At 46.6% G+C, this 14,868-nt stretch overlaps 1 protein-coding gene across 3 annotated transcripts in view; it reads left to right on the top strand.

Annotated features, from left to right (window-relative positions):
* Window positions 1–1,335: 1,335 nt before the first annotated feature.
* Window positions 1,336–14,868, top strand: part of si:ch211-67e16.11 (uncharacterized) — a 46,447-nt gene continuing 32,914 nt past the window's right edge. For all 3 annotated transcript variants that reach the window (XR_008140407.1, XR_008140408.1, XM_052523162.1), the window contains exon 1: window positions 1,336–2,090. Coding sequence is in view for 1 of the 3 variants with exons in the window: in XM_052523162.1 (XP_052379122.1) it covers window positions 1,580–2,090 (511 nt within the window). In the remaining 2 variants the exon portion in view is untranslated. The remainder of the gene's footprint in view (window positions 2,091–14,868) is intronic.

Consider the following 14,868-nt stretch of genomic DNA (forward strand, 5'->3'; position numbering starts at 1 on the left):
TGTACCGGTACCCCCTGTATATAGTCTCCACATTGACTCTGTACCGGTACCCCCTGTATATAGCCTCCACATTGACTCTGTACCAGTACCCCTGTATATAGCCTCCACATTGACTCTGTACCGGTACCCCCTGTATATAGCCTCCACATTGACTCTGTACTGTAATACCCCCTGTATATAGTCTCCACATTGACTCTGTACCGGTACCCCCTGTATATAGCCTCCACATTGACTCTGTATCGGTACCCCCTGTATATAGCCTCCACATTGACACATTGACTCTGTATCGGTACCCCCTGTATATAGCCTCCACATTGACTCTGTACCAGTACCCCCTGTATATAGCCTCCACATTGACTCTGTACCAGTACCCCCTGTATATAGCCGCCCCTCACTTTAATTATTACTTATTCTTATCTCTTACTTTTTTAGGGATTTTCTTAAAACATTATTGGTTAAGGGCTTGTAAGTAACCATTTCACTGTAAGGTCTACCTACACCTGTTGTATTCAGCATTTCACTGTGAGGTCTACCTACACCTGTTGTATTCAGCATTTCACCGTAAGTTCTACTACACCTGTTGTATTCAGCATTTCACTGTGAGGTCTACTACACCTGTTGTATTCAGCATTTCACTGTAAGGTCTACTACACCTGTTGTATTCAGCATTTCACTGTGAGGTCTACTACACCTGTTGTATTCAGCATTTCACTGTAAGGTCTACTACACCTGTTGTATTCAGCATTTCACTGTAAGGTCTACTACACCTGTTGTATTCAGCATTTCACTGTGAGGTCTACTACACCTGTTGTATTCAGCATTTCACTGTGAGGTCTACTACACCTGTTGTATTCAGCATTTCACTGTGAGGTCTACTACACCTGTTGTATTCAGCATTTCACTGTGAGGTCTACTACACCTGATGTATTCAGCATTTCACTGTGAGGTCTACTACACCTGTTGTATTCGGGGCATGTGACTAATAACATGTTATTTGACGATGTCTTCCCAGTGAACAACCTGTGGAAAACATACAACGTTTTTTTTTAAGATAGAGTAGATATTGTTTAAAAGCATATTGGTTTATTTCATAATCAATAGGACTATATTTTTTATGCGAATCACCCTTTTCAGTATTGACTCCTGCTCAGCATTCTTTGGAACAAAAGTGGACGCGCCGTGCGTCTATGATGCGCTCTTCCTGCCGTTGACAGCCAGATAGCCTCTTATCCCCATCCTCATGCTGCACCGGGTTCCTTAAGAGCCCCCCACCCCTCTAACTCCCACTCTCCCCCTTTGTTTACCAGCGTGTCAGAGCCTGTGGGATGGAGTTACTGTTGCACAGTACTCTCCATCAGGCCGCCGCTCTGAGCCCTTTGATGTCCCCATTTAATGTAGAGAGCTGCATCTCTCACATTTGATAAGACAGTTGGGAGCCGTCGAGTAAGCGTCTACAGAGAGTTAATATTCCAAAATAAACATTACATTAAAGTTTTGGAAAGTGGTAGCCTATAATTGAGAGAGTTTATAAAAATATATATATAATAATAAGTGGAATAAATAAATAGGCACGCGCGTAATGGCAAATCTTTTTTCCAACAAAACCATGAGGCTCAAGTGGATGCGCCTGTCTCTTTTGATCTTGGTTCTATTCCTGGGTGACTCCCGCGGCTCCCAGGTGAAGTTTGGCCGCTTGGACCGGTGGGTTAAGACCGGGTTTCAGTACCTGAAGTTAAACCTGTGCCGCAGGGTATCTCTGTCTGAGGGCGAATGCAAGCGTCTGTCCCATCTTCAGCTCAGCGGGGTGGCCGTGTACGTTTCCGAGCCAAACTCCGAGAAAGTACTCGCCATTCTCCCAGATTCCTATTCTTCAGGGATGCTACCGCCGAAGCAGGGCGGTTACGGTATGAGTTCGGTACTGGAGGACAGTAGAAGACATCACGATTTCTTTCCGGGATCGACTGCGCATGATGCCGTATTGGTGTTGGATCCCAGTCCCGGAGAGAGTTTCGGACATCCCGTGGTTCTCTTTTATGTGGACCTAAACACGACCAAGAAAAAATGTGCACATATGGATGGAATTTATTTAGGTAAGAACAAATTAACATAAAATGTATACTTTGAAAAATACACTTTTAATATGATATCTCAATTTATAACTTATTTCTTCCCACTGGGCACAGACATCAATTCAATGTCTATTCCTCGTTGGGTGGAAACAACGTTGATTCAACCAGTGTCTACCCGGTCGGAGGGTAAAATGTCTTAATTTTATTCTACAATAACGGCTTGAAAAGCTATCCCATTTAAATATGAAGTAGCCTAAATGTCAAATGTCAAATGTCCCTTCTTGAAAAACATGTTTAATTTTTTTGTATAAATCGTATTACTAACAATGCAAATAAGAACCCCCCCTGAAAAAAAATGTTTAAACTTGATGTTTATTTAGGAAATAACAGAGCTCTACCACACAGTTAAGAATTCACAACAGGTTCATATCAGCACTGCCTTAGTCGATAGGCAATTTGTATCGGCCAAGCATTTTTTACTCCTCTCAAACATGTTTTCAGGTCTGCTTCAATGATTTATATAGGGTAGGTAAGTATTGGTACAAATAATCGTACTTTTGTATGTCCGAACATGAATATTCAATTCCATTGAAATGAATGCGTTTTCAGCTGATGTATATATAGTGCAATGTCCCTTGTTCTATGACTATTATAGGCATTATATTATAGGTGACTTTAAGTCGGGAATATTGATTAATTGATCCCGTGGGTCATGAAATGTGGTTAAACCACTTTTTATTGCACGTTGTCATAGTCACCCGACGGCATTTTATGTTTGTGTCACTGACATATCATAACAGCCCATAATGTTTACTTTTGAGCTATTTTCATATTCCTGAAATATGAGTCCCCCCAAAAAAGGACTCAAATTATGTTATTTGCTGCAGGAGGGGGCGGGGCGGGGGGGGGGTGACCAAGTAAATATTTATTTCATATCCACCTCTAAATCCATTGTGATAGTATGCTCCACCACCCGGTTGAGAATTTCATTAATAAAGGAGTTTTATTAGGTACTGATATTCCAGATTGGTTTGTTATAGAATATTTCTAAGGCTTTGGTTTGATTTTAAAATATGACTCGGGACAGTTGTACGGGAGACCTCTCTTTAAAAACAAATGGTTAGAAGTTACACAGCTTAACTCCTATAAGAGGGAGACCTTTTTCTAATGAGGCTGTAAGGGGAAATCATCAGAGTCTTCTCCTGCAGAGACAGGAAGCGGAAGGGTTGAGAGCACTGTGAGAGAATCGGAACAGGACAGTGTGTGTGTGTGTGTGTGTGTGTGTGTGTGTGTGTGTGTGTGTGTGTGTGTGTGTGTGTGTGTGTGTGTGTGTGTGTGTGTGTACCGTGTGTGTGTGTGTGTACCGTGTGTGTGTGTGTGTGTGTGTACCGTGTGTGTGTGTGTGTGTGTGTGTGTGTGTGTGTGTGTGTGTGTGTGTGTGTGTGTGTGTGTGTGTGTGTGTGTGTGTGTGTGTGTGTGTGTGTGTGTGTGTGTGTGTGTGTGTGTGTGTGTGTGTGTGTGTACCGTGTGTGTACCGTGTGTGTGTGTGTGTGTGTGTGTGTGTGTGTGTGTGTGTACCGTGTGTGTGTGTGTGTGTGTGTGTGTGTGTGTGTGTGTGTGTGTGTGTGTGTGTGTGTGTGTGTGTGTGTGTGTGTGTGTGTGTGTGTGTGTGTGTGTGTGTGTGTGTGTGTGTGTGTGTGTGTGTGTGTGTGTGTGTGTACCGTGTGTGTACCGTGTGTGTACCGTGTGTGCACCTGTGCCTGCGTGAGAGAGAGAGAGAGAGTTTGTAAGCAGTAAGCAACTTGAGAGAAGAGAGCTCTCAGGCGATGCCAGGTGGTAGACACCCTGCTGGGGTAGTAGAGGACCCAGATGCATGGCTGAACCCATCCACAGTCACCAGTCATGTATTCACAATAACATCTCTCCATTATTCATCTTGAGTGGATGCTGTCCTTAGCACCACCCACCACCCTCTGCCCAGACATTTCAGCCTCTCCACCCTGCTGCACTGGGACAGGAGGTAGGAGTTCCACAACTCTCAACTGTGTCTCTCTACTGACCCTTTTAACTTCTCAGCCCAGCCCTGCCCTGCCCCTCACACTCCAGTCTAGTACATGACAGCCCTGCCCCTCACACTCCAGTCTAGTACATGACAGCCCTGCCCCTCACACTCCAGTCTAGTACATGACAGCCCTGCCCCTCACACTCCAGTCTAGTACAGCCCAGCCCTGCCCCTCACACTCCAGTCTAGTACATGACAGCCCAGCCCTGCCCCTCACACTACAGTCTAGTACAGCCCTGCCCTGCCCCTCACACTACAGTCTAGTACAGCCCTGCCCTGCCCCTCACACTACAGTCTAGTACAGCCCTGCCCTGCCCCTCACACTACAGTCTAGTACATGACAGCCCTGCCCCTCACACTCCAGTCTAGTACATGACAGCCCTGCCCCTCACACTCCAGTCTAGTACATGACAGCCCTGCCCCTCACACTCCAGTCTAGTACATGACAGCCCTGCCCTGCCCCTCACACTCCAGTCTAGTACATGACAGCCCTGCCCTGCCCCTCACACTCCAGTCTAGTACATGACAGCCCTGCCCCTCACACTACAGTCTAGTACATGACAGCCCTGCCCCTCACACTCCAGTCTAGTACATGACAGCCCTGCCCCTCACACTCCAGTCTAGTACATGACAGCCCTGCCCTGCCCCTCACACTACAGTCTAGTACAGCCATGCCCTGCCCTGCCCTGCCCCTCACACTACAGTCTAGTACATGACAGCCCTGCCCCTCACACTCCAGTCTAGTACATGACAGCCCTGCCCCTCACACTCCAGTCTAGTACAGCCCTGCCCTGCCCCTCACACTCCAGTCTAGTACATGACAGCCCAGCCCTGCCCCTCACACTCCAGTCTAGTACATGACGGCCCTGCCCTGCCCCTCACACTACAGTCTAGTACAGCCCTGCCCTGCCCCTCACACTACAGTCTAGTACAGCCCTGCCCTGCCCCTCACACTACAGTCTAGTACATGACAGCCCTGCCCCTCACACTCCAGTCTAGTACATGACAGCCCTGCCCCTCACACTCCAGTCTAGTACATGACAGCCCTGCCCCTCACACTCCAGTCTAGTACATGACAGCCCTGCCCTGCCCCTCACACTCCAGTCTAGTACATGACAGCCCTGCCCTGCCCCTCACACTCCAGTCTAGTACATGACAGCCCTGCCCTGCCCCTCACACTCCAGTCTAGTACATGACAGCCCTGCCCCTCACACTACAGTCTAGTACATGACAGCCCTGCCCCTCACACTCCAGTCTAGTACATGACAGCCCTGCCCCTCACACTCCAGTCTAGTACATGACAGCCCTGCCCTGCCCCTCACACTACAGTCTAGTACAGCCCTGCCCTGCCCTGCCCCTCACACTACAGTCTAGTACAGCCCTGCCCTGCCCCTCACACTACAGTCCAGTACAGCCCTGCCCTGCCCTGCCCCTCACACTACAGTCTAGTACAGCCCTGCCCTGCCCCTCACACTACAGTCTAGTACAGCCCTGCCCTGCCCTGCCCCTCACACTACAGTCTAGTACAGCCCTGCCCTGCCCCTCACACTACAGTCTAGTACAGCCCTGCCCTGCCCTCACAATACAGTCTAGTACAGCCCTGCCCTGCCCCTCACACTACAGTCTAGTACAGCCCTGCCCTGCCCCTCACACTCCAGTCTAGTACATGACAGCCCTGCCCTGCCCCTCACACTCCAGTCTAGTACATGACAGCCCTGCCCTGCCCCTCACACTACAGTCTAGTACATGACAGCCCTGCCCTGCCCCTCACACTCCAGTCTAGTACATGACGGCCCTGCCCTGCCCCTCACACTCCAGTCTAGTACATGACAGCCCTGCCCTGCCCCTCACACTACAGTCTAGTACATGACAGCCCTGCCCTGCCCTGCCCCTCACACTACAGTCTAGTACAGCCCTGCCCTGCCCCTCACACTACAGTCTAGTACAGCCCTGCCCTGCCCTGCCCCTCACACTACAGTCTAGTACATGACGGCCCTGCCCTGCCCCTCACACTCCAGTCTAGTACAGCCCTGCCCTGCCCCTCACACTACAGTCTAGTACATGACGGCCCTGCCCTGCCCCTCACACTACAGTCTAGTACAGCCCTGCCCTGCCCCTCACACTACAGTCTAGTACAGCCCTGCCCTGCCCTGCCCCTCACACTACAGTCTAGTACATGACAGCCCTGCCCTGCCCCTCACACTACAGTCTAGTACATGACAGCCCTGCCCTGCCCTGCCCCTCACACTACAGTCTAGTACAGCCCTGCCCTGCCCCTCACACTACAGTCTAGTACATGACAGTGGACAGAGAGAGACCAACGGCAGGAAATGGGACTGTGAACACCGTTAACAACAGGAAATGGATTAGTCACCACCGTTAAACCTGGAAATGGGTTAGTCACCACAGTTAACAACAGGAAATGGATTAGTCACCACCGTTAACAACAGGAAATGGGTTAGTCACCACCGTTAACAACAGGAAATGGGTTAGTCACCACAGTTAACAACAGGAAATGGGTTAGTCACCACAGTTAACAACAGGAAATGGATTACTCACCACCGTTAACAACAGGAAATGGGTTAGTCACCACCGTTAACAACAGGAAATGGGTTAGTCACCACAGTTAACAACAGGAAATGGGTTAGTCACCACAGTTAACAACAGGAAATGGGTTAGTGAACACAGTGAGCAATATGAAATGGGTTAGTCACCACAGTTAACAACAGGAAATGGGTTAGTCACCACAGTTAACAACAGGAAATGGGTTAGTCACCACAGTTAACAACAGGAAATGGGTTAGTCACCACAGTTAACAACAGGAAATGGGTTAGTCACCACAGTTAACAACAGGAAATGGGTTAGTCACCACAGTTAACAACAGGAAATGGGTTAGTCACCACAGTTAACAACAGGAAATGGATTAGTCACCACAGTTAACAACAGGAAATGGGTTAGTCACCACCATTAACAACAGGAAATGGGTTAGTCACCACAGTTAACAACAGGAAATGGATTAGTGAACACAGTTAACAACAGGAAATGGATTAGTGAACACAGTGAGCAATATGAATTGGGTTGGTGACCATAGTTAAAACCTCTTAAGGCTAGGGGGCACTATTTTCATTTTTTGAAAAATTAAGTTCCCAAAGTAAAAGGGCTATTTCTCAGGACCAGATGCTAGAATATGCATATAATTGAGAGCTTAGGATAGAAAACAATCTAAAGTTTCCAAAACTGTAAAAATATTGTCTGTGAGTATAACAGAACTGATATTGCAGGCGAAAGCCTGAGAAAAATCCAATCAGGAAGTGACTCTTATTTTGAAACCCCTGTCTTTCTATGCATCCCTATTGACCCTTGAAAGGGATATCAACCCAATTCCTTTTTCTATGGCTTCCCCAATGTTCCACTAGACATAGTTTCAGGCTTTTATTTTGAAAAATGAGCGTGAACGACAACATTGCGTCAGTGGTCAGGTGGTGGCTCTCAGAGTGATTTGTGCATAATAGACAAAGGCGGCCATTGTTCCTCTCGCTCCTACTGAAAAACCAACTGTCCCGGTTGATATATTATCGAATAGATATTTGAAAAACACCTTGAGGATTGATTATAAAAAACATTTGCCATGTTTCTGTCGATATGGTGATGACACGTGTCATTCAGGTTGAGTGGAAATGTTGAGTTGTCTTGTCTGTTTGTCTATGTATGTTTTTATTGTCACACAAAAAAAAGTTATATATTAAAATGTGTGTTTATATATTTTAGACGAAAGTTGAGATAGAGCTCATTGGACCAGTCATGCAAGATGAACACTAACTAAGAGAGAAAGTGTGTTAACAGTGGTAACTAACCCATTCCATGTTGTTAACAGTGGTAACTAACCCATTCCATGTTGTTAACTGTGTTCACTAACCCATTCCATGTTGTTAACTGTGTTCACTAACCCGTTCCATGTTGTTAACAGTGGTAACTAACCCATTCCATGTTGTTAACAGTGGTAACTAACCCATTCCATGTTGTTAACTGTGTTCACTAACCCGTTCCATGTTGTTAACAGTGGTAACTAACCCATTCCATGTTGTTAATTCCATGTTGTTAACTGTGTTAACTAACCCATTCCATGTTGTTAACTGTGTTCACTAACCCATTCCATGTTGTTAACTGTGTTCACTAACCCGTTCCATGTTGTTAACTGTGGTAACTAACCCATTCCATGTTGTTAACAGTGGTAACTAACCCGTTCCATGTTGTTAACTGTGTTCACTAACCCATTCCATGTTGTTAACAGTGGTAACTAACCCATTCCATGTTGTTAACAGTGGTAACTAACCCGTTCCATGTTGTTAACTGTGTTCACTAACCCGTTCCATGTTGTTAACAGTGGTAACTAACCCATTCCATGTTGTTAACAGTGTTCACTAACCCGTTCCATGTTGTTAACTGTGTTCACTAACCCGTTCCATGTTGTTAACTGTGTTCACTAACCCATTCCATGTTGTTAACTGTGTTCACTAACCCGTTCCATGTTGTTAACTGTGGTAACTAACCCATTCCATGTTGTTAACAGTGGTAACTAACCCGTTCCATGTTGTTAACTGTGTTCACTAACCCGTTCCATGTTGTTAACTGTGGTAACTAACCCGTTCCATGTTGTTAACAGTGGTAACTAACCCATTCCATGTTGTTAACTGTGTTCACTAACCCGTTCCATGTTGTTAACAGTGGTAACTAACCCGTTCCATGTTGTTAACTGTGTTCACTAACCCATTCCATGTTGTTAACTGTGGTAACTAACCCGTTCCATGTTGTTAACTGTGGTAACTAACCCATTCCATGTTGTTAACAGTGGTAACTAACCCATTCCATGTTGTTAACTGTGTTCACTAACCCGTTCCATGTTGTTAACTGTGGTAACTAACCCGTTCCATGTTGTTAACTGTGTTCACTAACCCGTTCCATGTTGTTAACAGTGGTAACTAACCCATTCCATGTTGTTAACAGTGGTAACTAACCCATTCCATGTTGTTAACTGTGTTCACTAACCCGTTCCATGTTGTTAACTGTGGTAACTAACCCGTTCCATGTTGTTAACTGTGTTCACTAACCCATTCCATGTTGTTAACAGTGGTAACTAACCCATTCCATGTTGTTAACAGTGGTAACTAACCCGTTCCATGTTGTTAACTGTGTTCACTAACCCGTTCCATGTTGTTAACTGTGGTAACTAACCCGTTCCATGTTGTTAACTGTGTTCACTAACCCATTCCATGTTGTTAACAGTGGTAACTAACCCATTCCATGTTGTTAACTGTGTTCACTAACCCGTTCCATGTTGTTAACTGTGGTAACTAACCCGTTCCATGTTGTTAACTGTGTTCACTAACCCGTTCCATGTTGTTAACTGTGGTAACTAACCCGTTCCATGTTGTTAACTGTGTTCACTAACCCGTTCCATGTTGTTAACTGTGTTCACTAACCCATTCCATGTTGTTAACTGTGTTCACTAACCCATTCCATGTTGTTAACTGTGTTCACTAACCCATTCCATGTTGTTAACTGTGTTCACTAACCCGTTCCATGTTGTTAACAGTGGTCACTAACCCGTTCCATGTTGTTAACTGTGTTCACTAACCCATTCCATGTTGTTAACAGTGGTCACTAACCCATTCCATGTTGTTAACAGTGGTAACTAACCCATTCCATGTTGTTAACTGTGGTAACTAACCCATTCCATGTTGTTAACTGTGTTCACTAACCCATTCCATGTTGTTAACTGTGTTCACTAACCCATTCCATGTTGTTAACTGTGTTCACTAACCCATTCCATGTTGTTAACTGTGTTCACTAACCCATTCCATGTTGTTAACAGTGGTAACTAACCCGTTCCATGTTGTTAACAGTGGTAACTAACCCATTCCATGTTGTTAACTGTGTTCACTAACCCGTTCCATGTTGTTAACAGTGGTAACTAACCCATTCCATGTTGTTAACTGTGTTCACTAACCCGTTCCATGTTGTTAACTGTGGTAACTAACCCGTTCCATGTTGTTAACTGTGTTCACTAACCCATTCCATGTTGTTAACTGTGTTCACTAACCCATTCCATGTTGTTAACTGTGTTCACTAACCCATTCCATGTTGTTAACTGTGTTCACTAACCCATTCCATGTTGTTAACAGTGGTAACTAACCCGTTCCATGTTGTTAACTGTGGTAACTAACCCATTCCATGTTGTTAACTGTGTTCACTAACCCGTTCCATGTTGTTAACTGTGTTCACTAACCCATTCCATGTTGTTAACTGTGTTCACTAACCCGTTCCATGTTGTTAACAGTGGTAACTAACCCATTCCATGTTGTTAACTGTGTTCACTAACCCATTCCATGTTGTTAACTGTGGTAACTAACCCGTTCCATGTTGTTAACAGTGGTAACTAACCCATTCCATGTTGTTAACTGTGGTAACTAACCCGTTCCATGTTGTTAACAGTGGTAACTAACCCATTCCATGTTGTTAACTGTGTTCACTAACCCGTTCCATGTTGTTAACAGTGGTAACTAACCCTTTCCATGTTGTTAACTGTGTTCACTAACCCATTCCATGTTGTTAACTGTGTTCACTAACCCATTCCATGTTGTTAACTGTGTTCACTAACCCATTCCATGTTGTTAACTGTGTTCACTAACCCGTTCCATGTTGTTAACAGTGGTAACTAACCCATTCCATGTTGTTAACAGTGGTAACTAACCCATTCCATGTTGTTAACAGTGGTAACTAACCCATTCCATGTTGTTAACTGTGTTCACTAACCCATTCCATGTTGTTAACAGTGGTAACTAACCCATTCCATGTTGTTAACTGTGTTCACTAACCCATTCCATGTTGTTAACTGTGTTCACTAACCCGTTCCATGTTGTTAACAGTGGTAACTAACCCATTCCATGTTGTTAACAGTGGTAACTAACCCATTCCATGTTGTTAACTGTGTTCACTAACCCATTCCATGTTGTTAACTGTGTTCACTAACCCGTTCCATGTTGTTAACAGTGGTAACTAACCCGTTCCATGTTGTTAACTGTGTTCACTAACCCATTCCATGTTGTTAACTGTGTTCACTAACCCATTCCATGTTGTTAACTGTGGTAACTAACCCATTCCATGTTGTTAACTGTGTTCACTAACCCGTTCCATGTTGTTAACTGTGTTCACTAACCCGTTCCATGTTGTTAACAGTGGTAACTAACCCGTTCCATGTTGTTAACTGTGTTCACTAACCCATTCCATGTTGTTAACTGTGGTAACTAACCCATTCCATGTTGTTAACTGTGTTCACTAACCCATTCCATGTTGTTAACAGTGGTAACTAACCCATTCCATGTTGTTAACTGTGTTCACTAACCCATTCCATGTTGTTAACTGTGTTCACTAACCCATTCCATGTTGTTAACAGTGGTAACTAACCCGTTCCATGTTGTTAACAGTGGTAACTAACCCATTCCATGTTGTTAACTGTGTTCACTAACCCATTCCATGTTGTTAACAGTGTTCACTAACCCATTCCATGTTGTTAACTGTGGTAACTAACCCGTTCCATGTTGTTAACAGTGGTAACTAACCCGTTCCATGTTGTTAACAGTGGTAACTAACCCATTCCATGTTGTTAACTGTGTTCACTAACCCGTTCCATGTTGTTAACAGTGGTAACTAACCCGTTCCATGTTGTTAACTGTGTTCACTAACCCATTCCATGTTGTTAACAGTGGTAACTAACCCGTTCCATGTTGTTAACAGTGGTAACTAACCCATTCCATGTTGTTAACAGTGGTAACTAACCCGTTCCATGTTGTTAACAGTGGTAACTAACCCATTCCATGTTGTTAACTGTGGTAACTAACCCGTTCCATGTTGTTAACTGTGTTCACTAACCCGTTCCATGTTGTTAACAGTGGTAACTAACCCATTCCATGTTGTTAACTGTGTTCACTAACCCGTTCCATGTTGTTAACTGTGTTCACTAACCCATTCCATGTTGTTAACTGTGTTCACTAACCCGTTCCATGTTGTTAACTGTGTTCACTAACCCGTTCCATGTTGTTAACAGTGGTAACTAACCCATTCCATGTTGTTAACAGTGGTAACTAACCCATTCCATGTTGTTAACTGTGTTCACTAACCCATTCCATGTTGTTAACTGTGTTCACTAACCCGTTCCATGTTGTTAACTGTGTTCACTAACCCATTCCATGTTGTTAACTGTGGTCACTAACCCATTCCATGTTGTTAACTGTGTTCACTAACCCATTCCATGTTGTTAACTGTGTTCACTAACCCGTTCCATGTTGTTAACAGTGGTAACTAACCCATTCCATGTTGTTAACTGTGGTCACTAACCCATTCCATGTTGTTAACTGTGTTCACTAACCCATTCCATGTTGTTAACTGTGTTCACTAACCCGTTCCATGTTGTTAACAGTGGTAACTAACCCATTCCATGTTGTTAACTGTGTTCACTAACCCATTCCATGTTGTTAACTGTGTTCACTAACCCGTTCCATGTTGTTAACTGTGGTAACTAACCCGTTCCATGTTGTTAACTGTGTTCACTAACCCGTTCCATGTTGTTAACTGTGGTAACTAACCCGTTCCATGTTGTTAACAGTGGTAACTAACCCGTTCCATGTTGTTAACAGTGGTAACTAACCCGTTCCATGTTGTTAACTGTGTTCACTAACCCATTCCATGTTGTTAACAGTGGTAACTAACCCATTCCATGTTGTTAACAGTGGTAACTAACCCGTTCCATGTTGTTAACTGTGTTCACTAACCCATTCCATGTTGTTAACAGTGGTAACTAACCCGTTCCATGTTGTTAACTGTGTTCACTAACCCATTCCATGTTGTTAACTGTGTTAACTAACCCATTCCATGTTGTTAACTGTGGTAACTAACCCGTTCCATGTTGTTAACTGTAGACATGGGGGCCCTGGGCTGTGGACTTGGGGGCCCTGGGCTGTGGACTTGGGGGCCCTGGGCTGTGGACATGGGGGCTGTGGACATGGGGGCCCTGGGCTGTGGACACGGGGGCCCTGGGCTGTGGACACGGGGGCCCTGGGCTGTAGACATGAGGGGCTGTAGACATGGGGGCTGTAGACATGGGGGCTGTAGACATGGGGGCTGTAGACATGGGGGCTGTGGACATGGGGGCTGTGGACATGGGGGGCTGGACTGTGAACATGAGGGGCTGTAGACATGGGGGCTGTGAACATGGGGGCTGTGAACATGGGGGCTGTGAACATGAGGGCTGTAGACATGGGGGCTGTAGACATGGGGGCTGTAGACATGGGGGCTGTGAACATGAGGGCTGTAGACATGAGGGCTGTAGACATGGGGGCTGTAGACATGGGGGCTGTGGACATGGGGGCTGTGAACATGGGGGCTGTAGACATGGGTGGCTGTGAACATGAGGGGCTGTGAACATGAGGGGCTGTGGACATGGGGGCTGTGGACATGGGAGGCTGTAGACATGGGGGCTGACAGACATGGGGGCTGTAGACATGAGGGGCTGTAGACATGGGGGCTGTAGACATGGGGGGCTGTGGACATGGGGGCTGTGAACATGAGGGCTGTGAACATGGGGGCTGTAGACATGGGGGCTGTAGACATGGGGGCTGTGAACATGAGGGCTGTGAACATGAGGGGCTGTGGACATGGGGGCTGTAGACATGGGGGGCTGTAGAGGCATGGGGGCTGTAGACATGGGGGCTGTAGACATGGGAGGGGCTGTAGACATGGGAGGCTGTAGACATGGGGGCTGTAGACATGGGGGCTGTAGACATGGGGGCTGTGGACATGGGGGCTGTAGACATGGGGGCTGTGGACATGGGGGCTGTAGACATGGGAGGCTGTAGACATGGGGGCTGTAGACATGGGGGCTGTAGACATGGGGGCTGTAGACATGGGGGCTGTAGACATGGGGGCTGTGGACATGGGGGCTGTGGACATGGGAGGCTGTGAACATGAGGGGCTGTAGACATGGGAGGCTGTAGACATGGGGGCTGTAGACATGGGAGGCTGTAGACATCGGAGGCTGTAGACATGGGAGGCTGTAGACATGGGGGCTGTAGACATGGGGGCTGTGGACATGGGGGGCTGTAGACATGAGGGGCTGTAGACATGGGGGGCTGTAGACATGGGAGGCTGTAGACATGGGGGCTGTGGACATGGGGGCTGTGGACATGGGGGCTGTGGACATGGGGGCTGTGGACATGGGGGCTGTAGACATGGGGGGCTGTGGACATGGGGGCTGGGCTGTGAACATGGGGGGCTGTGGACATGGGGGCTGTGGACATGGGGGCTGTAGACATGGGGGCTGTAGACATGGGGGGCTGTAGACATGGGGGGCTGTGGACATGGGGGGCTGGGCTGTGAACATGAGGGGCTGTGGACATGGGAGGCTGTAGACATGGGGGGCTGTAGACATGGGGGGCTGTGGACATGGGGGGCTGTGGACATGGGAGGCTGTAGACATGGGGGCTGTAGACATGGGGGCTGTGGACATGGGGGCTGTAGACATGGGAGGCTGTGGACATGGGGGCTGGGCTGTGAACATGAGGGGCTGTGGACATGGGAGGCTGTAGACATGGGGGGCTGTGGACATGGGGGCTGTAGACATGGGGGCTATGGACATGGGAGGCTGTAGACATGGGGGCTGTAGACATGGGGGATGTGGACATG

The sequence above is a fragment of the Oncorhynchus keta genome, chromosome 7 (assembly GCF_023373465.1).
Source record: "Oncorhynchus keta strain PuntledgeMale-10-30-2019 chromosome 7, Oket_V2, whole genome shotgun sequence".
Taxonomy (NCBI): Eukaryota; Metazoa; Chordata; class Actinopteri; order Salmoniformes; family Salmonidae; genus Oncorhynchus; species Oncorhynchus keta.